Consider the following 27,161-nt stretch of genomic DNA (forward strand, 5'->3'; position numbering starts at 1 on the left):
TATGACAGAGACCAGGGGATGTTCAAATCACTGATTTATCCTCTCAACATCTCATGGACAAAACCTTTCCGAAAGCCAAAATGTGTTGTGTGGAAGACAGGAAATAAAGCTGTGTGTGTGTCTTGATAATTTATGGGTTTGTGCGCAAGGAAGTGAAAAAAGGTGACAAGGATATATAACTAAACGGCGGAAAGGCTTGACAGAAGCGTGATTGTATGTGAAATTGTGTGTGTGTCCTGTGGCTCTTGTATTTTCTCCAGTCTGAAGCCCAGACACTTTTTGGCCTATTACACGTCCCATCTCTTTCACTTCTGATTCTTCATGCATTACTAAACCTTACATCCCATAATTGATCATGTGTGTGTGTGGATTGTCTGTGTGGCAGCGTGTCTTTTCTTACTCATTCCATTCTATCAATTTCTCTACACCTAATTGGCTCATTCATCAGCAAAGATAAATAGCCTTCCATTGTTTAAAGTGTCACAGGAAAATGCTGCATCCCCTTTTCTGTCAGCTCAGTGTTACTCTCTCCATCTTTTTTTCAATGTCTTGTCCTTTCTTAAATCCACCTGGGTGAATTTGTCCACTGACAACTCTTCCATTTGCCATCTTAGCGTATTTTGTGAAACGGCTCTTTTTGAGTCCATATGTTTAATGTTTTTTTCTTCGACTCCCTCAAATGAACCTCAGGATTCTGGCTCGTTTTCTCTTACCACCTTACCCACACGCATTCATCCATAAATAAGCAATTTCCCTGCTGAAGAAAATAACTTAAACCAACCCTAAATTTGTTTGCTTTTCTTAGCTGGTTTAAGCTGGTCTACTAGCCTGACTTCTGAGAGACCAGTTAAGACCAGAAAACCATCTTTGTCAGGTTTAAGCTATTGTTTTCAGCAGGGAGAGACTTCTATCAGCTGACATGGATAATTTTCCTTTGTGGTTGGTCGTTCCTGCTTTCTTTACCTCAATTTTTATGGCCCATAAACCCGTATATCAGCAGGCCATCTTGTTTCTTACATGACTTAATATAACTAACAACTCTTTACTCCCACAGCCCCACCGGCAGTAGTCGCTATGCCTCCTCGGGTGAGCTGAGCCACGGCAGCTCCCAACTCAGTGAGGAGTTTGGCCCGGAGGATGGTGAGAGCTTCCGAGGTTCCGGAGAGTTCTACGACGAGAATGACTCCTACCATTCCTGCCATTCCTCCGTTAGCTATGGTAAAGACTCACCTGATTGGGATCCAGATGAGCCACAGGGCGTCTACAGTGATGATGGTGAGTACAACAAAGATGGAGGTGAAGAAGGTGCAATATATGATGAAGAGGATGGTGAGGTCTATGAGCAGGAGGAAGGGGAGTATCCCTATGAGGAGGAAGAGGAAGGAATGGTATATGAAGAGGATGAAGAACTTTACCCACTAGATGGTACTCTCAGTGAAGAGCAGGAGCCACCTTACACCCCTACCCCAACCAGCACTGCCCCAATGTTGGCTCCCGAGGCTCCCACCAGCCGTCCACCACTGGAGAAACAAGCTTCCATGCACCAGCAACAGCCGCCAAAATCCCAACCACCATTCCAGACCAAGGAGCCTAAGCGAGAGTCACCACCCCCACAGCAGCCACATGATGTCTTTGCCAAGGTACCTCGTACCTCGACCCCACCACGAATCTCAGAAGTGGAGCCTGAGAAGGTCCCAACACCTGTAGGCAAGCTGGTAGCCCCTTCTGAGGAACCTCTGTCTACCCCTGCCACCGAGGTCCCGCCTGAAGCAGAACAAGAAAAGAAAGAGTCTCCTCCAGAGAGGTAAGCTTCATGTGCCGAATCCTTGGATAAGGTGTAGCCCTTAATGACATTTTGCTGAATGCAAGATAAATCTAAAAAATGTTCCATCTTTTCACAGCACACCAAAGCTGGAGCCACCTGTGGACCCTGCAATAAGGGCCAAAGCCAACTGGTTGCGACTCTTCAACAGGGTTCGCCTTCAGCTGCAGGAGGTACGTAAGGTCTGAAGTTGTGAAGCCTGAAGTTGATACTATATTTGTTTGATCAGCTTCGTCCAGCTGCATAGTAATTCAGTAACCAATCAAAGTTTGCCAGCTTGCTTATGCCCTATTCTGTTGGTTCTGTTGGCCAACAGTGGGTTGCTAGTTTTAAGTTAGTTCTGCCCTTCGTTGTCATCATTTTTCTTGCCTGTCTTGTCCATTTCATGTTACTTTTTTGTCACTTGATTTTAAGTTTTACATTTTACTGTTACATATGTTTACAAAACAAGTCTTTGTTTTGAGATTTCATGCCTTGCCCCTCTTTGTGTTCCATCCCATTTGTTTTTGCTTTTTTGTGTTTTTTTTTTTCTTTCAGTTTTTTGTCATTGCCATAGCGATTGTCGTGCTCTTCACTGCTTTACCGAAGCTGGACAAGCAGTCTGAAAGGTGGGTGTGGCTATGTGTGGGTCCAAAGTAAACACATTTTCCTGACCAATGACTGCAGCACGTTGGGCTTCCTCTGAGATACACATGGAGTTGTTATGAAAGAATAATGAAGATGGAAAAGATAAAGATGTCCAGCAAATCCAGGTCTAATTATGAAAGAGTCCTGCAACTGACGTCAATGAGATCAGCTGACTGCAGGCTCTTTCTGATTCCAATCAAAATAGACAATGGTCTATCATTCACATTTCTGTCATTGAAATTACATTGAGAGGTCTGCATGGATATTAAAGAGAAGTGTAACATGGTTTAGCAGATGGATAAAAGAGAGATATAGAGCTCTGTCACTGACCCTGCTGTCACTCCCTGTTGTCCACAGGCTCGAGGCGAGACTCCAGGACTTGCGTCACTCTTTTTGCAAGCAGGGTGAGTGTCACCAAAGGACTGCAGCTAATTTCCGGAGCAGCTAAATGTCTGAGCTATTCAAACTTCATGCTTTAGATTATATATAATTTATGTAAACATTTAAACATCGGAAAGTACCTGAAGCTTTATGAATCACTATGAAGAATATGCTGTAGGGGTGGGCGGATCGATCCTAATATCGATAATATCGATGCCAACATTGGTACTGGTATCGGATCAATACTAGCCTGATTAGATCAATACTCTAGGTTATTCTTTTCTCCTCTACACTTAATACATTGCTTAATACATTCAACAAAGAGTAGACGTGTCTGTGTGTGAATATGCCGCTCTTTTCACATCTCGAATGCAAACATTGCTGTTCCTCCTCTGCTATGCGGCTTTGTTGTCATGCCATCACGTGACTCAGCAGCTCCAAGCGCAAGCGGATACTTTTGGCTGCAGTGAGAGATGGAACAGTAGAAATTTGCTACTGTAGCAACACCACCAACTTATCCACCTTATTTTTCAATGTGGAAGTAAACTTTTTTTTCTGTGAATGTGCAAGACTTCTGCTTCATTAGGCACAGTAGGGAAATAATGCAAAAAATAACAAAGTGCAATAAACTGTAAAATTGTTTGTTCTATCCACCCTGTGTGTTTAAAATTAAGACAATACATTAAAAAAATATGGTAAGAAACACCGGTTTGCAACATCAAACAGCAAAACGAGCTGTTTTGTGTAGTTAAAAATTGCTGAAAGCATTGAGCTTGGAAGCCAGACCCATTCAATTTACCTTATTTGGCCTTTTTATACAGTATCACTGTCTTCAACGATTAAGCCACGTTAAGCATTTTTTATAATGGTTTCTATCAAAGGAAAACACTTAACATGCATGCACTTTGCGTACATATCCTGGGTTGTTTGCCTGCATATAGTTTGCATCATCAGTACACTGAGTTTGGCCTTCATATATTACTTTCTTAATGCATTAAGCCACGTTAAGTTTTTTCTTTTTTTTTTTAAACGATTTTCTATGGGAGGAAAATGCTTAACATGAAACTTTACTTATTGCTTTCATATTCTGGGCTCCTCTGCTTGCAAACTCCTTTCAGAAAGGCAAAGAATATCCACATAGCTTTAAGGTGAATGTAATATTTTATCAGTATCGGCGATATTGGCCCTGTAGTTATTTGGTATCGGATGGATACCAAAATTTGCAGTATCGCCCACCCCTAATACACTCTTCATACTTCTACTATTCTGTGGTATTCTCAAATGAGGAGTCAAAGTCCTCAATTATTTTTTTTTTCTCAAATCAAATGTAAATTCAGTTAGTGTTTTTAAGCTTTTTATTTATTCCAAAAAAATAACTCAGGACAGTATCAATTTAAACAATATATTTAATTTGTGAACTTATGTTCAGCTATTGTTTTTAATAGTTAACTTTTAACTATTTTAACCAGTCATATCCAATCATATTGAGATGGAGGCATTGCTTCCTCTCACTTGACTTTCTCCCATTCATTCTTGAAACTCACAGCACGCTTCAGGGGGTCTGTTAAAACTCAATGGGCTCAGTGGAGGCCAGAGAGATGCGAACTCCTGCTGTAACTTTACCTGCTGATATCACTGTTGGATAATGTTGCTTTAGAAAAATGAGTGATTTATATACATTTAATGTTATATTTTGTAATATTGGTGTTGTTTTATTTTTGTACTACAATTTTATTCTCTCATCCAATATTTTGAGGAGGCACAGTCTTCCTTGCCTCCTCAGAGGAAACGTCCCTGTATATAAATTTATATATAATACATCTACCCATTTGATCCGCAGGCCTGGAGGTGCTCTTTACAGCATAGACAGCATGCCTGACTTACGCAAGAGGAAAGCCATCCCTCTCGTCCGAGACCTGGTGAGTCACACAACCCCGCTTCAGTGCGTCAAACTTTCAGCTGAAGCATTGCTGGATCCAACATCACCTTCCCAACTCTTCAAAAGCACCGTCCATACACATCAGAGTGGTTATTTTGGGCAGCAGTCTGTCAAGGGTCTGTAGTTCACAGAAGTCTCTATGGCACATCTGTCTGAATCACGGCAACAGGGTTAGATGTTATTAGAGCATTACTCAGCTCCATTCACCCTGTAGACTGATGAATCTCCAGCCTCACGACTGCCTCAATGTCTCCTTTACAGTCCCATTCATTTTGGCCTGTGTATTTGTTCCTGAGCTGACTTCATTGTCTGCTAACCTTGTTTTGTGCCTGTAATCTACTTTGGGAGCTTGTTGAATTTTTCCACTGATACTTAGGTGGAAGGTTAGATGGCAAATAAAATCAAACATCACTGGTTCTCGCATGGATAGAGGCAATATAGATGTTAAAGCCAACATGAAATCTAAATTGATCCAACTAATATAACATTCTCAAATAAAAAAAACAAATAAATCCATTCATGTTCAAATACAAGAAAGATATAATGTAATAACCACATTTAAATGTAGCTAGTAATACAATCTGGCCAACAAAATGTATTTCTGTAGTGCTAAATTGATTGCACTGCAATTAAATTAAGTTTAAACAAAATGCTTAAGAGTTGTGTTGCATTAGTGCATGTTTATTAACTACATCGAACAAGCTGCAGAATCCATTTTTGAGTTTACTTGTTAACAACGCTTTCTATAAAAGCTTCTCATTAGATTGACAGGAGAGTAAGTTGTGTATTGATTAAACAAAGTAACAAGAGCCAAAAAAAATCATTAATTAGCTGACAGCTGTCATGTAGGTCTGGCTGCACTTATTCAGCCAAGAACACTCCTGGCAGCCTTCACTGGAGATCTGTCAGAGCAGGCAACAGCACCAGGCTCGCTTTGACGCTACGGACTGGAAGATGAGGGAGAAATTACCATACTGCACTAAACAGCTCCACAATTTGTCGGTTTTAATCCAGCTTACCGTCACCAATACTGACTCTAAGAGTCAGACGCCAAAGTGCTGACTTGAGCAGAATTAAAATGCACGTCAAAAACAATTCAACTAGAGACAAAGTACCTCCTCCCTCTATTTCTTTTTTTCTATCTGCTCTCTCTTTATTTCAGTCTTCCACATGCATTCTTCTTGTATAAGCACTTTTTGTGGCCTCTTTACATAAATACTTTTCTCCAAGTCAGTAGATCTATAAAAAGTATAACCTGGATTTTTTTTTTTTTTTTTTTTTACTTAACCCTGGTTGAGTTGATGTATGGATTAAAAATGTTATCTTTGGCGAACTTTTAAAATGTTTTTGTTTTATTTCTTTTTTCCAATGCCTCACCTCCTGCAGGCAATGGTAAGTATTCACAGTTTCACTTTTTTAGTAAAATGCTTAAATTCAAACTACAAACTCAACAAATACATACATTTTATCCTAATTTTATTTTGAGACCTACATTTTTTTTTCTCTTGTAGTCTCTTGTCCAGAACTCTCGAAAAGCTGGCATCACTTCTGCTATGGCCTCCAGCACACTTAACAATGAAGAATTGGTATGTCAACAAGCCTCGTTTTCTGCCTGGACAATCATATTTTGCAGTTCAGAACTGTTCTCCACTTAACTGTTGATTTATTATGACCATGCAGAAGAGTCACGTCTATAAGAAGTCCCTTCAGGCTTTGATCTACCCCATTTCTTGCACTACACCACACAACTTTGAGGTGTGGACGGCCACCACCCCCACCTACTGCTACGAGTGCGAGGGGCTTCTGTGGGGCATCGCTCGACAGGGCATGCGCTGCACCGAGTGTGGGGTCAAGTGTCACGATAAATAAAAAAAAATGATAAAAACCGATCAATTACAAAGAAAAATCATCTTATCAACACACTAAACAATCAAATATTACATTAAATAAAAAAAAATACTTTGCATCACATGAATGAATTATGTTTTACAGTATATTAACCGTAATTTTAAATTTTAATAACATTTCACAATATTACTGTTTTTTTTCTGTATTTTTGATCAAATATATGCATCATTGATGAGCAGAAAAAACGTCTTTAAAAAACATTTAAAAATGTAGCATATATCTCTATATCATATATATATAGAAAAATACTATATTTAAATTTTTTTCCTATATTTATTATTTTTACCATATTTAAATATTCGTCAAAAGTTTGGAAAAATAATGCTTTTTAGACTCTTATGCTCACCAAGGCTGCATTTTATTTGAATATAAATACAGTAAAAACAGAATTATTGTGAAATATTGTTAGTCTTATTACTAGAACGATTTTTATTTCAATATATTTTAAAATGTATTTTATTTCTGTGATGACAGCTGAATTTTCAGCAGCCATTTCAGCAGCTCAATTATTGAAATTTTTTCTGATTTATTATTATTATTATTATTATTATTATTATTATTATTATTATTTTATTTGAAATAGAAATCTTTTGTAACATTATAAATGTGTTCACTGTCAATTTTGATCAATTTAATTGCATTCTCGCTGAATAAGTGTTAATTTCTTTACCTTTTTTTTGTTATTTATTTTTCGGTTATTAAATTTTTGGTTTTGTATCACAGTTTTCACAAAAAAATAAATAACTAAAAAATAAAGCTCTAAATCTAATGAATCTAATGAAGAAATCAGAAGAAATATTATTCAAGATGTCTTGAGTACCCGGTCAGCTTATTTCTGAAGGATCTTGTGACACTAAAGACTGAAGTAATGGCTGATGAAAATTCAGCTTTGCCATCATAGGAATAAATTAGATTTTAAAATATTAACGTAGAAAACTGTTATTTTAAATCGATCGAATAAATGCAGCCATGGTGTGAAAAAAATACTACCATTAAAATAAAAAAAAAATCTAATACATTCCAAACTTTCGGCTGTAAACAGAAACAAAAGAGGAGATAAAAAAAACACGAACTGTATATCACAGGGGCGGCGGAGAAGAGCTCCAAGCATGGAGCTGAGGATCGCACGCAGAACATCATCATGGTGTTGAAAGACCGCATGAAGATCCGTGAACGCAACAAGCCTGAGATATTCGAGCTGATTCAGGACGTGTTTGCAGTCATCAAGGCAACACACGTGGCACACATGAAGCAGGTCAAGCAAAGCGTCCTGGACGGAACGTCCAAGTGGTCAGCAAAGATCAGCATCACCGGTATTGACCCACTTTGACTAGTACAAGTTTATGTCATTTCGGTTATATTAATATCAACCCTGTTGTTTCTCCGATCAGTATTATGTGCCCAGGGCCTGCAGGCAAAGGACAAAACTGGCTCCAGTGATCCTTACGTTACGGTGCAAGTAGGCAAGACCAAAAAACGAACCAAGACCATTTACGGCAACCTCAATCCTGTATGGGATGAGAGCTTCAATTTGTAAGTGGCTTTAAATCTCAATTAATATGTGTCAAACTTGTTGAGGATCAGTGCTTATGGTGATACAAAAACATCTCAACAGTGAGTGTCACAACTCTTCGGATCGGATCAAAGTGCGCGTATGGGACGAGGATGACGATATTAAGTCCAGAGTAAAGCAGAAGTTCAAACGAGAGTCTGACGATTTCCTCGGTCAGACCATCATTGAGGTTCGAACGCTGAGTGGAGAAATGGATGTCTGGTACAACCTGGGTGAGTAGCCAAACGTTCATTCCATAAATGTAATGTTATATTCATGTTACGCACAGGTCAAACAGCAATGCAATGCTCATAGATCAAACAATTTCAACTTTGACCCCATTTGCCAATGACCTTTAGAAGCGAGGCCAAGGATTACAGAACAGTTAGCGTGACATCATTAGGTGGGCGGTCGCATATCATATCTTGATATATTAGGCTACGTTTACACGACAACGATGTAGTCAAAAACTGAAAAGTTTTTCCCTTACGTTTTTAAAAATTTAACGTATACACGACAACATTTTCAAAACGATTTGCATTTACATATAGCCGCGAAAACGGCCAAAAACACTGTATTACGTATGCCAGGCCAGTAGGTGGCGCTGTCACCTTGTTAGTAAACAGTAGTAAACAGTACCTGTAGGGAAGTGATGATTATATGATGTATATGAAACGTCTCCTTTGTTGGTTGTAATATTGGTGAAGTAAATCCACACTTTGCTGAAGAAGTGTTAGCAAACTCTTGAGCAGCAACAGCACTACCATGTACTCCGCCATTGTTGAGTATGTTTGTTCGTGCTTGCCTTTAAAATCGACAAGTACTGCGCATGTCTTCATACCTAACACATACCATAAATGCACATGACGTCACCATTTTCAAAGATTTCCGTTTTGGGTGTTTACATGGAAACGATAACGGTGGCGTTTTCAAAAACTTGCACTTTGAAATCCATTTTCAGTCCCCAAAATGCTGTTGCCATGTAAACGAACAAACAAAACACAAAAAGTTTCCAGTTTTTGGCTGAAAACGTTAATTGGCATGACTTGTTTGCTCGGTTTCACTCACTTTCTAGCTAACATACTTTAGCAACCTTGTAAAATTGGCATTGCATAACACTACCTTGTGAAAAAGACACTTAAATGGGTCCTATTATGCTTTTTCACTTTCTGAATTTTAGTCAGTGTGTATGTTTGGACATAAAAATATCTACAAAGTTACAAATCTCAAAGTCCACTCCAAAGGGAGATATTTCGTTTTCAAAAAATCCCTTTTCAAGAACTACAACGAACGGCTTGTTTGGACTACAGGGTTTGTTTTCCGGGTTTTGTGACATCACAAAGCGGGCCATTAGAATATCATTAAAATAATTCCCACGTACGGAAATTTGAATGGTTGGGGGGATGGGGAGGGTGAGGTCATGGTTAGAACGCTTGGTTGAGTCCATCAGACAAGATGACGACAAAGAAGTGCTTCATGTTTTGTAGTAAGTAAAGTAATTCATAAATAACTATAAAAATTGACAGCAATGCATATTTACAGTACCTTTTGAATCTCTGAATTTTTTTAAATAAACATAATACATATTACCGTTGCACTTATCTTTACATAGTAAATGCAGATATTTTTTATTTTTTACAACTTTGACAATTTTCTAATACAGTTATCTTTTTTATATATTTTTTTTCATAGTTTTCTTTTTCAGACACTTCACCAATTACATTCTTCCACCTTTAAGACAATCGTACCAACAATCCCTCTTTTTATGGTGCACCAACTTCATTTTGCTTCCTTTCAGACAAGCGTACAGACAAGTCTGCTGTCTCTGGAGCCATTCGTATGCACATCAGTGTGGAGATCAAAGGAGAAGAAACCGTAGCTCCGTACCACGTCCAGTACACTTGCTTGCACGAGGTCAGTCTGATGCTGTCATGATGATCATATTTGTCATTCTCATTTTCCTCCTACCATTATTTATTAGCAAGCTTAATTCCATAGTCCCTGCTAGAGTACATCAAATTAGTGATCCTCTTTCCATCTCTCCATAGAACCTTTTCCACTATCTAACGGACATCCAGAACAACGGGGTGGTGAAGATACCAGATGCCAAGGGTGATGATGCATGGAAGGTTTACTTCGAAGAGACGCCCCAAGAAATCGTGGATGAGTTTGCCATGCGTTACGGGGTGGAGTCCATTTATCAAGCCATGACGTATGATTCTCCCCAAAGTTTTGCCATTGAGGTTTTAACCGTTTGCTTATGTACTTTTTGTTCCTTCTTGTTTCTAGACACTTCGCCTGTTTGTCATCAAAGTACATGTGTCCTGGAGTGCCTGCGGTCATGAGCACCCTACTGGCCAACATCAACGCTTACTATGCTCACACAACCCAGGCCACCAACAATGTGTCTGCCTCTGACCGTTTCGCTGCCTCCAACTTTGGGGTTAGTGCTTCATCCAGCCATACCGAAAAGGAAGAATTCAAGCACTGAAGTGTTTGTACTAATAATTTGGGGTGGTTTTGTGTTTGTTATTTGTAGAAAGAGCGATTTGTCAAGCTTCTGGACCAGCTTCACAACTCCCTGAGGATTGACCTCTCTATGTACAGGGTATTGTGACTTTCTTGGTGTTTCCTTGAGTAGTCACACCTTTTCTTGTTTCTGTATGAAGGATCTTTCTTAACTGAAGGTAAATGGTTAGAGTGGGGTTCACCTGCAGGTGGGTTCATTGAATCAGACAAATGAGATGTGTGATGTGACTTCATATAAAAGCTTTAAGTTGTATTGAAATGTCTGAAATATCTGAGGAAGAAATGAGTATTGATGACAAAGAGACACCCTTTCTTGTGTGTGTTTAGAATAATTTCCCAGCTAGCAGCCCTGAGAGACTGCAGGACCAAAATTATACTGAATCCCTGATGCTGTTGATTTGGATAAACTTGGTAAATTTTGCATTTTGGGTGGGTGGGGGTCCTTTTTGTGTTCAGTGATCAATATATTTATTTATTGGGTAGGGGGTCCAAAAACAAAAAAAAAAAAAAAAAAAAAATTTTTGTGTTCTATTTTTTCTTCGTTTCATATTATACATCTTATGAACATCCTTTTCACTATTCTTGTGCACATTATTATCATCCTATTTTCTATTTTATCTTTATATTTTTATTTTATATTCGTTTTTTATTGTACAATAAAATTAACTTTGCAACACATCATTCACTTTTTAATTATATATATAAATTACATATACATGCAATTTTTATCTATACAACATTCAAATTATTATCTATACAAAAACATAATTAACATCTTTATGATTAAATTTTTCTAATTTTTCAACAGTTGTTTTCTTTTCTGTGCAATTTTCTTTTTTTTTATTTTTGGAATATTTTCTTGTTTCATACCATTTTCATACAATTTTCTTTGCTTTATGGTTTACTTTTTTTTATTTTTCTACAGTTGTCATTTTAATACAATTTTCGTTTTTCATGCAATTTTCATATGCTTTTTTTGTGTGATTTTTTTTTCCCCATATAATTCTTGTGCAGTTATATTTTCCACATGGTGTTGTTCTACAATTTCTATACAGTTTTTCCTATGATTTCTGAATGATACCTTTTTTTTTTTCAGACCACCTCATTTTGCATAGATTTTGCATTCTATTTTTTCTCGTTCATATCGATCAATATATCCATCTAAATGAACCATTAACTTTTTTCTCCAGGTCCAAGAGCTCCAGAGTCCTCCTCGTGCCAGCCAGGTAGTGAAGGACTGTGTGAAGGCTTGCCTCAACTCTACCTACGAATACATTTTCAACAACTGTCACGAGCTGTATAGTCGAGAATACCAAACAGACCCAGTAAGTCGACACTTCCTGGCCCAACCACACTGATCAGCCCCAAAACTCTCTTCGCCCCGGGATCATCCAAGTCATTTTATCAGAGCAGGTCATCGTGCAGCTTTTGTTTATGCTGCTTTGAAGATGTTACAGGCTTCCCTCATAAATATCAAACACCGTTCCTGTTGAATTAAACATATAACCCTAGGCTACTTATTATATTACTCATCAAATCTTTCCGCTAATCCTTCCTGTTCCCCCACTTGTTCCCCTAGAGTAGTTGGCATATTTTTTTTTGTTTTTTTTTTGTTTGCTGGCTGAAATAAGCCATTTCTGTTGTTTCTTCCAGAGGTTGGCAGATTATGAAAAGCCATAACATGCTTCAAGCTACCATTTCAAAATGAATTCCTTTTGTGCAGAACAAAAAAGGAGAGGTACCTCCAGAGGAACAAGGTCCAAGTATCAAGAATCTAGACTTCTGGTCTAAGCTAATCACCCTCATTGTCTCAATTATTGAAGAGGACAAGAACTCCTACACCCCCTGCCTTAACCAGTGAGTCCGGCAATATTTATTGCACAAAATGTACATTCATAAACCTGTTTAGGATCTTAATATTATGTATTCTGGTCCACACAGGTTTCCGCAGGAGCTCAATGTTGGAAAAATCAGCGCAGAAGTTATGTGGAACCTGTTTGCCCAAGATATGAAGTATGCAATGGAAGGTGAGTCTAAGCTAAGAAGCTTTTCTTGATCTATCTAGCCTTTGTATTGATTGATTCTTGGTTTTGTAGACTCCAGAGAACCTCATTAAAAAGATTCAGCTGAAGGTCTGTAATGCTCATAACTTGACTGACTGATGAGATGCAATAAAAAAGTATGCTTTTTAGTTAGATTTTTACAAACATACAAAAGCTTCTCACTAATACCCACTTAAATCCAACAAAATTTGAAAAGTCGACATGAGTCGAATTTCTTCTCAACTCCTCACACATTATGATACATCATCTCTTCTCAGATCAACTGCGAAGATCCATAATGTGCTCTTATATCACGAACTGTTTCATGAAGAGCCTTTGTTTTCACCTCACGGCATTCAGAGCATGAAAAGAACCGGCTGTGCAAGAGTGCAGATTACATGAACCTGCACTTCAAAGTAAAGTGGCTCTACAATGAATACTGCAAAGACCTGCCTTTCTTCAAGAGCCGAGTGCCTGAATATCCCACGTGAGTGACTCCAGAACTCTCCCATCTCGCACGCGTATTATCCAAGTCATGCACACTCAGAATGTCACTGTGACCGTGGTATGATGGATAATAGAGCTTTAGGTGTTGATGTTACTCTGCAGGTGGTTCGAGCCATTTGTCATCCAGTGGTTGGATGAGAATGAGGAGGTGTCCCGAGACTTTTTGCACGGAGCCCTGGAGCGCGATAAGAAAGATGGGGTGAGATTTATATCTATTTCCCTTTCCTTCCTATCCCCAATCCCAAACGACACATGATACAACAAATATCATAGTTTATAAATCAATAAATACATGTAAAGTTATATATACATTATAAACAAAAAATCCCATAGACTTTGCAGCCTTGTTGCCCCCATAGACATATTGTGGTGAAGGAGCCGAGCACATCTGTTTTCCACAGCCTAGCAACCATTGTTGAGCAACCTAGCAACCCAAATATTAATGTTGTAGAGGCATGAGGGTTGGTTTATATCATTCATAATGGCAATCAGCCTTTGAAGTATCACCATTGGCAGCTGCCAAGGCACTCCTTAACAACCAAATAGAGTACCCTAGCAACCATTTTGCAAGACTTATATCTCTGCATCAGAACATCGTGTAGACATGGGGCTTGGCTCACTTGATCATGCTACCACACAGGACTTCAGTATGCTACACCTGCTGGCAGTGAATAGCTACATGGTAAAAGCCATTAGTTTTCACATGCTAAAAATCTGAACTAATCATTTGTGCTGTCAATCGATTAATCGTGATTAATCGAGTTCAAAAGTGTACTGTGTATATTCATAATATATAAGTGTGTACTGTGTATATTTATTTTGTATATATACAGTACAAACACATGCATGTATATATTTAAGAAAAATTTTATGTTTATATATTAAATCTATTTATATAGTATAAACATATACTACCGTGTAAATGTATATACATGTAAATATTTCCAAAATATATACTGTATGTGTGTGTATTTATATATACATAATAAACACAGCACACATACATATATTACATAAACAAAAACTTTTATTGTGGATGTGATTAATCGCGATTAATAATTAAAACATGTTTTAAAAAAGTCCTTAGTCACTGCACAGTGCCGAGTCTTGCCACCACAAGCACCACTCACATTTTCTTCCGAAAAAGTACATATCCAGTTATTATTATTATATTAAAATATTTAAAAGACCATTGAGTAAGTTAAAAACATATCTTTACATGTCTTATTGAAACTGATAACACTTTAGTTTATTGGTAACACTTAAGCTTTACATATAGTTTGACTATTGCATTAATGCTAGTAAAAGTAATAATAAATTCGTAGAATCTCGAAGAAAATTTGAAAGCAAAATTGTAAATTTACTGTAAAGCTATACTTACTATTTAGCTGTAATAAGTTACAGTAACAACAGACCTCAAGCCTGCAGCCAGACATGTCAAAATTTGATGAATGAGTGCACTTCGTAGCACCTCAGCATGTTCCTGAACCAATAAGCACTCTCTTTAGTTCATTACTTCCACTGAGTCCCCTTTGGGAACCTGCCACAGTCTCACCCCGACCCAATTATTTCCAGACGAAAGAGCTCACACCTGACGTCTGGCCACAAATTGCTTACGCAGTCTCTCGCGCCTTTCTATTCTAGAACTTCTTCCTGACTTGCACATCCAACTCTTTCTTTCCTACAGTATCAGCAAACTTCAGAGCACGCTCTCTTCTCCTGTTCGGTAGTGGACGTTTTCTCGCAGCTTAATCAGAGCTTCGAGATCATTAAGAAGCTGGAGTGTCCAGACCCACAGATCGTTGGACACTACATGAAGAGATTTGCCAAGGTCCTCAGCTGACAGCTTTTTATTTGTAATAGTTTCATGATCATTCCATTAATATATAAATAAAACAACATAACACCAGCAAATAAAAAACAGTGTTTATATTTGAATTTTACAACAAAACACCATTAAAAAAAAAACTAAGCATAAACTAAATTATATTCTCAAACCAAACTTTGGTTGCAAATTTTAGTAAGCATGATCGTAACCTGCTACAAACCAAAGTCAGTTTTGACCTTTAACTAAAGAAAAATTGATGCCTGAAAATTGTCTCTGAAAAATCAAGTCCGCAAATTTTCTTAGTGTGATCATAGCAGACCAAAATAAAAGCACAAAATCGAAAAAATCCAACATAACAACAATAATATTTACCTTCACGACCAATCTGTGAAATAGTTTTGCATTTTCATTGGACTTGTTACAACACTTACCTTCACGGTCAATCTGTGAAATAGTTTGCGTTTTCCTTGGACTTGTTTTAACATGCTCTCTTTACCCCACAGACCATTAGCAATGTTCTGCTGTCCTATGCGGATATTATCTCCAGAGACTTCCCCAACCACTGCACCAAGGAGAAAGTGGTAATAGTCTAAAAATCCCTATGGAATCAGGTTTATATTTTTGAAATAGTTGCTTATATCCTGAATTTATCTCATTTGGGTTGTATTCTCTTTTTCTTTGATTTTAGAATGCAAAGGATGGTGCTGTCAAGGTATGTACACCTGACATGGGAAGAATATGCCATGCAAGATTTTTGGTGGGTCGAGTTAGTCTTGTTGAATTACATGCATTTTAACAAAGTGTTTTTGCTTCCCACAGCCATGCATCCTCATCAACAATATCCAGCAGCTCAGGGTACAGCTTGAGAAGATGTTTGAGGCCATGGGTGGTAAAGATGTAAGTGAACCACAAATATGCCAATATTATGGCTTAGCAAAGCCTAGGTTTGCTTCTTGAGCAAAGACCTACAACCTCCTGAGAACCTGGTCAAGCTCTGGTGGTTTTGACCATTGATTATTGTGCCTTTCAGTTGAACGTTGAAGCTAGCGACATCTTGAAGGAACTCCAGGTGAAGCTCAACAATGTTTTGGATGACCTTGCAAGGATCTTTGCCACCAGGTGAGGTACCAAGGGATCAGGAAGAAGTAGTTTTTTTGTTCTATTCTTGGAGTAACATCTGTTCTCCACCCACTAGTTTCCAACCAAACATTGAAGAAAATGTCAAGCAGATGGGTGACATACTTAGCCAGGTGAAGGGGACAGGAAACGTGCCAGCAAGTGCTTGCAGCAGCGTGGCACAGGACGCCGACAACGTCCTCCAGCCCATCATGGACTTCCTTGACAGCAAGTAAGATGCTAATCACTAGATTTAGACAGTTTCTTGGAAATTTCACAGCTTCGCTTCACTTTTAACTTTTTCCTCATCAGTCTCACACTGTTTGCCAAGATCTGTGAGAAGACAGTGTTGAAGCGAGTGCTGAAAGAGCTTTGGAAGCTGGTGATGAACACAATGGAGAAGACGATTGTTCTGCCGCCTTTGACTGACCAAACGGTAATGAACTGTTTATAACTTAATAAGACTTTTGAGACATACCTCATGTAGAAATCATTTTATATAAATGCCAAAATTGTTTACAGCATTGTGTTTTCTGGTATGGATCATGAAGACTCTGAACAACTGGAAATGTATCTCCTCATGCCAAACAAAACATGTCCCTTTCCAAAAATCCCCAAATCACCTTGGACAAAAGACATCATCTTTCCACTCTAAAAACATTGGGAGTGCACCATATCATTCAAGCACCTCTCGAGACTGCTCTCTGGTCCTGTAGTCACACAGTTGCACATTTTATATATTGTAATCTTGACTAAAAAGTTCAATCAAGTGTATTTCTATACATTTGAATGCTAGTTAATTTTTGAGAGCATTTCTACAGGAACAGAGACAACTTACTGCTTTTAATTTGTCTTGATATAACTGTTACTCTTTTTGTATTTTTGTTTGTATTTGTTTATTTTGACAAAAGAGACCCATATCAGTTCTTGATGATTAAAAATTAAAAAATACAAATTCCACATAAATATAACAATACAATATCTATACAATACTTGTCTCAAACCTCCAACATCATGAACATGACAACCTCCATAGAATAGCTCAAACAAACCCCATAATACATTTCCAAAACTCCCGAAGACCTTGATTACCTTGGTTCAGGTGTGTTTAATTGGAGTTGGAGCTTAACTCTTCACTTCAGGAAATCCACAAAACATCCATTACCTATTTAATCAAAATTAAATTGGAGTTTTAAATTAACTCCACACTGCTCAAAATCATACAATAAAAACACTCCAAAAACTACACTTTAAAATACAATAAAAACACTCCAAAAAGAACAAAATAAAATTTAACCCACTCCAAAAAGGACATTTTAAAAGTGGCCCATATGACCTGTGCACTTTATTCCAAGTCTTTTGAAACCTTTGTGTAATGATTTAAAGCAAATTTAAGTTGTTATTCATTGGAAACACTGACTTTGAATATGCGGCAATGCAAATGAGGTTTGATAGCTACTGTAAATTTTCATTCTCCTCTGTTTCTCAATTTGCTTCAGAAGTCTTTAATTATGGAAAATGTATTGTATGGAATACATATATGTTACTTTATGTCCATTTTGTAGCTTGACATCCCCTGGTCCCCATCCACTTTCACTGTATGGAAAAGAGCAGCTTGAACATTCATCCAAATTTCTCTTTTAGTTTTTTATGGATGAAAGAACATCACCCAGGTTTGGAATGCAATGAGGTAGAGATTTTTCATTTTTGGCTGAATTATTGGTCTACACTGAGCCTGTTTTAGTCCCTCAGGCAAGCACAGACCTTGGGACTTACTGTAATATCATATCAGGCCTGAAGTCGGTCCTGTAGACTGAATGTTAATGCTTCTTTTGATTTGATGTGGGGCTCTTTGTAGCTTCACTGACCCTTCTCTCTGGTTATTACATTCTCGCTCTCCCCCCGCTCCACCTCCACAGATGATAGTAAGTACCAGAGCACTTTTGTCTGTGCGTCTGTGTGTCCCACAGTCCGTCCATGCCGGGTGACCCCCTTCCCACCACCTCCTTCTGCTCTGTTTGGCTGCCAAGTCCTCTCCTCTTGTCCAATGCATCCTCATTCGTCTGTCACGTCTTTCTCTCCTTCTCCCGCTGTCTCTTTCTTCTCTTCTTCATCCATTAACTCTCCTTTCCCTGGTCACCTCAGTGGTCTGTATACCCGAGGTGGCTGCAGCATGGTGCATTTCCTAATTGACTTGGACAAGGCCCTTTTCCGCCCCAACAAAACTTCCAATCTGATGTCTGACTGCCAACCCTTTCCTCTACTCATTTTCCTGGAAACTACGCTCTCGTGGTTCCACTACTTTTTTTTATCCTCTTTTCTGGGGGACGTTAACTGGTTTCAGCTGATCCACCCTCCCCTTCTCTGTTTGAAACCTCTCCTCTGTGGGTTGTTGCTTGCGTCTGATCTTCACCTCAACTCCCGAGCCTCTCTTTTTTTTAGTCTCTGCAGACATTATTCTGTCAATCTGTTTGGTTTTTACGTGTTGTTGTACCAAAATTGGCCTGATGGAACCCCGAGGTCTCATACTGATGTGTTTTCTGGGATATCATTTTTCAGTTTTCCCCCCTGTTCTCAGGCTTGAGAATTTTTCCTTTAACAATATAGTCTATTAATGTGTTGTTTGTAAAAAAACTGTATTTTAACAATTTCGTTCCTCTGCTTTTTTATTTTAACTGTACTGTCATTTTACAGTGCAAATATTGTTTGTTTTTTCCTCTGCTTTTTTATTTTCATCATTTTCTTTTAAGAATTGCCTTAACACAAAAATCTGAATTAACCCTTAGACTACACAAGAACACAAAAAACATAACAAAAGAATACCATACAAAAATCTGAATGAAATATTGATTAATAGAATGAATTTGAACTACTTTAAAGGGGTAGTTCATTCAAAAATGAAAAGTCTGTTGTCATTAATTCAATCTCTCATTCATATAGAAATTCTTCAGATCTGTTGTAGCTTTAAATCTCATTCATTTTAGTGTATTGTCAAATATGACACATCAAAATTGTGTTGCACCAGTTTTAACGTCAATTAATGATGGTTAATTAATGATATTTTGTACTAATCAATAAAACAAAATACATTTAGGGTCAGGTACTGTATTGTTAACAAATAAATAGTAAATAAATGTCAATGCTATACTTTTAGGGTTAGGTACTATATTGTTAATATATAAATAGTAAATGTCAATAATTTATTTAAATCAAAAAATCTTTATTTATTTTTTTTTAAAATTACAGTTTTTCTCTAAACCTTTCCACCAACCATTTTACACAGACATTTTGAAAACTGAATGAAGTGAAAAATCTTTTAGCAGACAATGACTGAAATTTCAGTCCAAGTTGTGCAGACTATGGGCACTTTTTAAAATAATTTTAGGGCCCATTCATTTTCATTACATTGAAAAGAGCAGCGTAAACATTCTGTAAAACATTTCCTTTTGTGTTCCACAGAAGGAGGAAAAAAATAATCAAGTTCAAATCAAAATGAGGGGGTGTAAATAATAGCAGAATTTTTCATTTTTGGGTGAACTGTCTATTTAACAACAAACAGAAAACATGTTTTGAATTATTTTCATGAACTTTATGAAATGATGTGATTGGCCTGTTAGTCTATCGGTTACTGAATAATGGGCAGCCTATTAAAGAGCGCCAAGACCAATTCTCAAGTTAATTACACTATCCTCTCTTCACAGGGCAGGGTGAAGCTTGCTTGTCACAGTGATGTAAGGACTGAATCCCCATTTAGCTCAATGTGTCCTGTCTCTTTCTCTCCCTCTCTCCCTCTCTCTCTCTCTCTCATTCTTAATGTCTTCTTTGTGTGACTTGGGTCCCCCCTGTTGAAACAAACCGGTGGAAGCAGTGTTTTTTTTTACCCCTTGTTTTCAATGCAGTTGTGGGTTTCCCTATAGACTCAGACCTATGTGCCCGTTCAAATCCTCACATAGTTCATTACAGGTGCTTGGACATGCCAGGTTAAATAATGCATGCATGACAGTCGCTTTAGACTTCGATGTCCATGCTGGTCTAAACGACTATTTATTTTTGCGATGTCAGAAATACAGTACTATTTCTGTATACTAACGATTTAATTTTCCAAGAAGGACTACATTGTACACATTTGAATAATGTTATAATGGTATAATAAGGTGCACACGCCTCATTCACTTAGTGATATATCCAAAAATTTGAGTATCGGCCAGTCGTAGATACTAGATATATCACCAGAGTGGTGTTGTTCGGGCTGTGGACCTACTGGTTTCGTAAACCTTTCAACTCTTGTCTCTGTCTTCTGTACGTAGCTAGTTTACCGTCTCATGTTGCACAAACAGTTGTGTGTCGATGCGTGGCTGTGTGCAAGCGTGTTTGGGGGTGGCGGGGCACGCTGGGATTGAGCGAGTGCGTGTCTGACGTTTGAGACTGTCTGTATCTTACCTCTGTGATGTGGCATTTTTGTCTACAACCCTTTCGAACTCTGTGACCTGACTAATGCTTTCTCTTCTATACTCTTTCTTTTTCTCGCTTCCTCCATTTTTTTTCCTCTTCTTCCTCCAGGGCACTCAACTTATATTCAACGCAGCCAAGGAACTCGGTCAGCTCTCCAAGTTAAAGGTATGAAAGTTTATTACAAAAAGAAAGAGATGCTAGCTAGTTTTAAATTATTAACAGTATTTTGTTTTGGTCATTAGTTTGTATCTTTTTAAAAATGACTTGTCAGTATTTCGTACTCATCATTTTAATCAAAAAATTAAATACTGCATTATTATTAAACAAATGGAATCAATTTAAAAAAAAGGATGTTTTTTCCCCCTCTTATTTTTTAAAGTATAAACAGTGTGTCATAAAATAACATAGGATTACGTTAACTTAAACGGACTTGGATTATTAATTTTAAATAAATACTTGTAGTGGCAAAAATTACACTTTAGTAACATTTAGAAAAATTGATTAATATTTATAAATAAACATTCTAAAACAAAATAATATTTTAATATTATATAAATATAATATTAATTAATGTAAATTATTTATTCATTTGAATTATATATAAAACTATGTCATTTTCTCAAATTCATGACATATTATTTTTTTTTTTATTTAAATGAATTCAAATATGTTACTATGTCATTTTCTCATCTTCATGTCATTTTTTTTATATATATTTCTCTAATTTTTTTGAAAATATGAAAGGTGTGACATAGGATAACCCAGGATTACTTTAACTCAGGTCCAAAAAAACCTTGAATAAAAATATTAATCACTGGATACGTATTTTGTTCTTATAAAATGTTGTCCTTTTTGTAGGAGCACATGGTTCGTGAAGAAGCCAAGGCACTGTCCCCTAAACAGTGTGCAGTGATTGAGTTAGCACTGGATACTATAAAGGTGGGTTAAAGAGCTGAATGTCGGTGTAAAAACTGTATCTTCCACTGGTTTGTGACGACACAGTATTGTGTAGTTTTGTGCTTCAAATAGTGGGTTGTTAAATATAGTGGCAGTGTGTTTTTTGTTTTTTTATATAGTTTACTTCATACTTATACAATAATATAAATCTTTAATTTATAATTAAATTTTCTAATATTATCATTCTATTACATAAGGATGTGTGTTTAATTTGTACTACATACAGCACTATCCTTCCATTTAATATTAAATTTATACTCCTTTATCACATTCGGTGGATTGTATTTGCACCTTGGGATGTAGAGCAGAATATAATATAGAGTTTTTGATGTAAAAAATGTTCTTCTATCCCAGATTAATAAGCAGAGACAACTATAAGAAAGCCATATGTAGGTTGTTTCCAGGGAATCAACATGAAATTAATCAACCATAGATTTTCTAGCACTGTCACAGCATCGATCTTGGTTTGTTTGAGCATCCCGACCAGCCAGACACAGCAACATTGTCTCAAGTAATATCTTCTGTTTTGTGGTTTCGTAGCAATATTTCCATGCTGGGGGTGTGGGACTGAAGAAGACGTTCCTGGAGAAAAGACCACGCCCTCTCCCTCTACACTAAGCCCACTCACAAAACAATCAAGACACCTACAAACTCACAAAAAACACAATTCAATCCCATAACACACATCTCAATGCCCTCAAATAACAACTACCTATTCCAAATCTTTAAATATCAAAATTTAAAAAAAGTCAGTCTGCAAACGACTGCCAAATGTATTGTTTGCGGTTAAAGGGATAGATCACCCAAAAATGAAAGTTCTGTCATTAATTACCCACACTCATTAATTTTTTTTTTTTGTTTGCATCCAAACCTGTATAGACCAGCATAAGAATATTTGTAACTAAATATGTAGATGTATTAATTATTGATACATTACATTGCTTTCTTTAAAAAAAAAATACAAAACATATTTCAATAAAAAAAAAAATAATAACCATAATTAAATTAACAAATAACAATATATCAAATTAATAAAACTATATTAATAAACATCAATGAAGCTATATATCAAATACTTTTAATTGTGTGCAAGAAAACAAAGTTAATGTACTTTAAAAATATCTTTTTTTTATATTCTATTATATATATACATATATTTATCACTGAATATATATATATATATAGCATATAGACTAGATCTCTCTTTCTATCCCTCATACACTTGGGAATCCTGAAAAATTTTGGTCGACTTTAAAAAGAAACATTTTAATAGATTTGTTTAAATGGTAATTAGGGTAAATGTCATCTTTCATTCTAAGTATTTAAACACTTTGGAATCCTGCACATGTTAGATCGAGTGTGCCCCTGGTGAGCCATTGTGTGTGATAATGTGTTTGTGTTGTGTGTGTTTGTGTAGCTTGAAGATGTCACTTCGTTCATTTAAGACTGTTAAAGACTGTGAAAGCATTTGTGAGCTTGTTCTTTCCTTCTGTCTTTCTTTCTCTTTCTTTCTTTCTTACAATCTCTCAAATCTTCTTGACTATGTGCTCTCAATTTCTCTCTGTATTTTTCTGCATCCTCTCCTTCTCTTTCACCAGTTCATGGAGCGAAGGGGGTAAGGTTTACCCATAGTGAAGACGTGTACCCAGAGAAGGGTACGTTCACGTGGGGCCTGGTGCTCCTGATGACAAAGAATCAATCAGTGATCCACCCAAATCAGATCATGCACCTCCCATTCCAACGGGCCAATCGCATGCCCCACGACCACCCATATGTTCCCACAGAAAGGGCTTTGCATGTATAAGTACCTGGGAAGAACATGCTGTATGTTCACATACATTGGTCTGAAATGTATCTTGACGCTACAGCAGCAAGAAAGCCCAGGATGAAGTGTGTTTTGAATGGCAGTGAATGAGGAATGCACACACTTCTGCAGTGTGAGAGGCGCATGTGTGCCCTGCGGATGACGAGTCACGAGTGTCAGTGATTAAGCGAGTGAGAGACCGTGACAAAACGTTACTTTCCGAGCACTGAACCACATTGTCGAATGTAGATGTGACATTAATTGTGACTGACTCAGCTTGTCCTCAGGCAGGGTCCGTTCTGCTGCTCAGTGCGATCTTCCCTCACAACCACGCAACGTGGTTTCCCTCCCTCAGGCTCAGTCTAACAAGACAACCCTCCCTCAGCCAACAATAGGATTTACATGATTACAACTTAATTTCTTACTTTCAATATACAAAATTACTTAAATTCCATAAATAGACATTATGTGATTATAACACACAAATATATATCCTCACTATATGTGATATAACTGTGATGTTTATATGCACACAAATTTACTTGATTTCACTTACAGGTAAATGAACTTTTCAAGACATAAGGGTTCTGAATGGACCCAAAGTCTAGTCAAAAATTTATGAAAATACTATATCTGGTGATCTGAATATTTTTAGTTGACTGTGTGTAAATATATATATATCTAGAAAAAAAATTATTTTACAAATTTTATAAAAATTTTATAACTGTTCTGTAAATTTATTGACGAGATATATTATTTTACACACTTTATTACTGTTTTGCTGACTTTTGTGGTGAAATACGACCTGGACATTTCTTGACGGGTTTCGTGACATTTACCCAGATGCTCTTTGGTAAGGAGTAATCATACAATGCTACGTCAAAAGAGTCAGCATTACCGTTAGTTCAAGCACTTTCAAACCCCTGCTTGCTCAGACAGTTTTGCTCTGAGGAAACTGCATTACCAGCTTGTTTCACTGACAAGCGCACACATATAACAGATGCCGAAATAAATGAATCCATCTTACAAATAATCATTTGAAAGAACCAGACATTAAATTCTGCGTAAAGATATATCAATTCAATTCAACCATCAGAACATAATCAAAAAAAACAAAATCACTCAAAGGTGTTTGAAAAAAATAGTGCATTAAAATTGGTTTGTGAATATCATCATAACTTAAGCTAAAGAACTTGGCACTTTCCATGAGTGTGAATGGAGATGTGTGGGAATGGATGTGGTTTTCCGCATGTACCTGCCTGCATTTAAAACCAAGTGAAAGACAATATCAGATGTTCTCCTTGTCTTCTCCTACTTATGAATGACTGGACCAATAGGACTGCTCTCTTCCTCCCCATCATGGTTATAAACCCTTCATGAAACACCAGAAATGAAGTGTGACCACACAGCATGTGTGTAAATGGTACACTCTTGATAATCTGAGGAAACACACTTCCCTTTGTATCGTAAACACTTTGTTGCAAAAGAATCCTGTGAGGCATTACTTTATTTTGGTTGTCTGTGTAATCTGAGCTTATTTAATTGATTATTTCAGGTCATGACAGCTTGTTGACATTTTTATGTAGACATGAATTAACTAGCTTGCTATTTTAGTTAGTGCTGTACACAGACAGTAGAATAAAGTGTACCACATTTTGTGCCTGAACAAGCCTCACTAATCCAGATTTAGAGATGCGTTGCAAGGATCACTTGTTCAGTCATTTTCAGAGCTTATTTGCATCCTGCGCAGTGCTATACGATTTTTAAAAGTTTGTTAATGTATCACCCCAATTAAGTAAAGTCAAATTTGATCAGCTCACTGCTTTATTGAATTGTGTATATTAGCCCTTATGGAAATTAGCAGCTTAATTATATTCCCTATTGGCTCATTCAAAATTCTGTGCAAATGAAATTCACATTTAAACTCAATCAATATAATAATAGGCTCTGAATTTGTATTTAATAAGTGCTCCAACATGGAAGACCAACTTGAAAATCATTTCATATTAATGATCTTTCAAGCCAGGTTCAACACCATTACTGTTTAAACGTCTTGATGTCATCAAATCAGTTTAAAGCATACATTGCCTCTGTATGACTCTGCGGTAACTGAATTCATAGAGGAAGTGACTGGAAGTTCCTTTGAGCCATACCGATGCAAAGTATCCTGCCAGACCGGATATGGAGTCTTGACTTGTCTATTGTCTTGTCTGCAGGTACTGGTGTTGATGATGCAGTTGGAGAGGTGTCTATCCATGTAGAGATCTTCACTCATCCAAATACTGGAGAGCACAAAGTCACAGTGAAGGGTACGTATTGTTTCTTAATGTTCAATTAAAGCCTGTTGTTTGCATTCCTCCTTGAGTTAAACTTGGGTGAAACTCACTGGTGGGATTCTTTGGAGAACCTCTAGGCCAGGGGTCTCCAACCCTGCTCCTGGAGAGCTACTGTCCTGCAAATTTCAGCTCCAGCCCCAATCAAACACACCTGAAGCAGCTAATCAAGGTGTTCAGGGCTACTTGATAATTACAGACAGGTGTGTTGGAGCAGGGTTGGAACTGAAGTGAGCGGGATGGTAGCTCTCCAGGAGCGGGGTTGGAGATCTCTGCTCTAGGCATTCTTTCGAAGAAGCCTCAGTGTCTTTCCTTTACAATGGGGTTCCTGGAGGAACTACTGATGTCTTTAAAGTTCTTCCAAGAAACCAAAAAGAGTCGCGAGGACTGGAATTGAGAACAACTGGTTTAGTTGTTCTTTTAGTGTGCAAATCTTCCCTCAAGTAACTTAATTTTTGCCATGTAATGGGGAATGTCAAGGGAAGCCAGTGACAATGAAATAGTATATGAGACACTATTTTGGTTCCTTAGATCAGAACCTGCTAGAAAACCGCTAGGAACCATTATCAAGTGCCTAAAACCTTTTTACAATATAATGGGGTTACTAGAAATCCAATGACAATTTTTCGTGTTCTAATGGGTTCCATTTTGTAAGTTCCTTCAAGAACTTCCCTATTTAAAAGGGTGTGTAGAGGTTCTCCAAGGATCTACGCGTGCCAATCTAGTGAACCCCAAATGGTCCCTCACATAGTTTCATTTTTTGCAGTGTAATGGGAAGAATATCAAGGGGAGCCTACACTGTAAAAACAAAAATGTATGTGAGGCTCCATTTTGGATCCTTAGATCATCTCACTGGCAGAACCCTCTTGAAAAGGTCTAGAAACCCTTGTCAGGTGCCTCAAAACCTTTCCAACATGGGAAGAACCGCTGACATTGTTTAGAGTTCTTGCTTGTACTTATGGGTTCCATTTTGCAGAACTTCCCAAAGGGTGCCTAGAGGCTCTCAAAACTGTCAGAAGAAATGTACAAAAATTGTACCTTTGGGGTACAAGAGCTTGTCACTGGGGTAGTACCCTTAAACTTTGTACCTTATCTACCTCTAAAAAGTGCATATTACAGTCATAATATGTGCCCTGAAGGTTCTGGTAGGCACCTTTTAGGGTTAAATAAGGTACAAAGATGACCCATTGAGGGTACTGCCCCAATGACAAGCTGTTGTACCTCTAAATGTACAATTTTTGTGGATTTTCATCTGACAATGGAGGGTTCTTATAGTGTGGTGGTCAAAAGAACCCCAAATGGTCTCTCAAGTAGCCTCATTTCTGCATCATAATGGGACACAAGAGAAGGGAAATTAAACAACT

The 27,161-nt window shown here is 37.4% G+C and overlaps 1 protein-coding gene across 1 annotated transcript in view; it reads left to right on the forward strand.

Moving 5' to 3' along the window:
• Positions 1-27,161, forward strand: part of unc13a (unc-13 homolog A (C. elegans)) — a 40,706-nt gene that overhangs the window by 11,463 nt on the left and 2,082 nt on the right. Inside the window, 34 exon segments of the mRNA XM_042749998.1 lie at positions 1,055-1,804; positions 1,902-1,995; positions 2,807-2,853; positions 4,671-4,749; positions 6,156-6,161; positions 6,281-6,355; positions 6,450-6,669; positions 7,763-7,990; positions 8,069-8,210; positions 8,293-8,462; positions 10,028-10,143; positions 10,278-10,441; positions 10,519-10,672; positions 10,769-10,837; positions 11,086-11,160; positions 11,937-12,083; positions 12,482-12,615; positions 12,700-12,785; positions 13,161-13,287; positions 13,410-13,506; positions 14,995-15,138; positions 15,639-15,716; positions 15,824-15,847; positions 15,955-16,032; positions 16,166-16,254; positions 16,331-16,483; positions 16,564-16,687; positions 18,171-18,176; positions 19,953-19,982; positions 20,812-20,868; positions 21,562-21,642; positions 22,201-22,345; positions 23,256-23,315; positions 25,681-25,773. Of these exon segments, the coding sequence (XP_042605932.1) occupies positions 1,055-1,804; positions 1,902-1,995; positions 2,807-2,853; positions 4,671-4,749; positions 6,156-6,161; positions 6,281-6,355; positions 6,450-6,669; positions 7,763-7,990; positions 8,069-8,210; positions 8,293-8,462; positions 10,028-10,143; positions 10,278-10,441; positions 10,519-10,672; positions 10,769-10,837; positions 11,086-11,160; positions 11,937-12,083; positions 12,482-12,615; positions 12,700-12,785; positions 13,161-13,287; positions 13,410-13,506; positions 14,995-15,138; positions 15,639-15,716; positions 15,824-15,847; positions 15,955-16,032; positions 16,166-16,254; positions 16,331-16,483; positions 16,564-16,687; positions 18,171-18,176; positions 19,953-19,982; positions 20,812-20,868; positions 21,562-21,642; positions 22,201-22,345; positions 23,256-23,315; positions 25,681-25,773 (4,142 nt within the window).

This window comes from Cyprinus carpio, chromosome B22, assembly GCF_018340385.1.
Source record: "Cyprinus carpio isolate SPL01 chromosome B22, ASM1834038v1, whole genome shotgun sequence".
NCBI classification, from domain to species: Eukaryota; Metazoa; Chordata; class Actinopteri; order Cypriniformes; family Cyprinidae; genus Cyprinus; species Cyprinus carpio.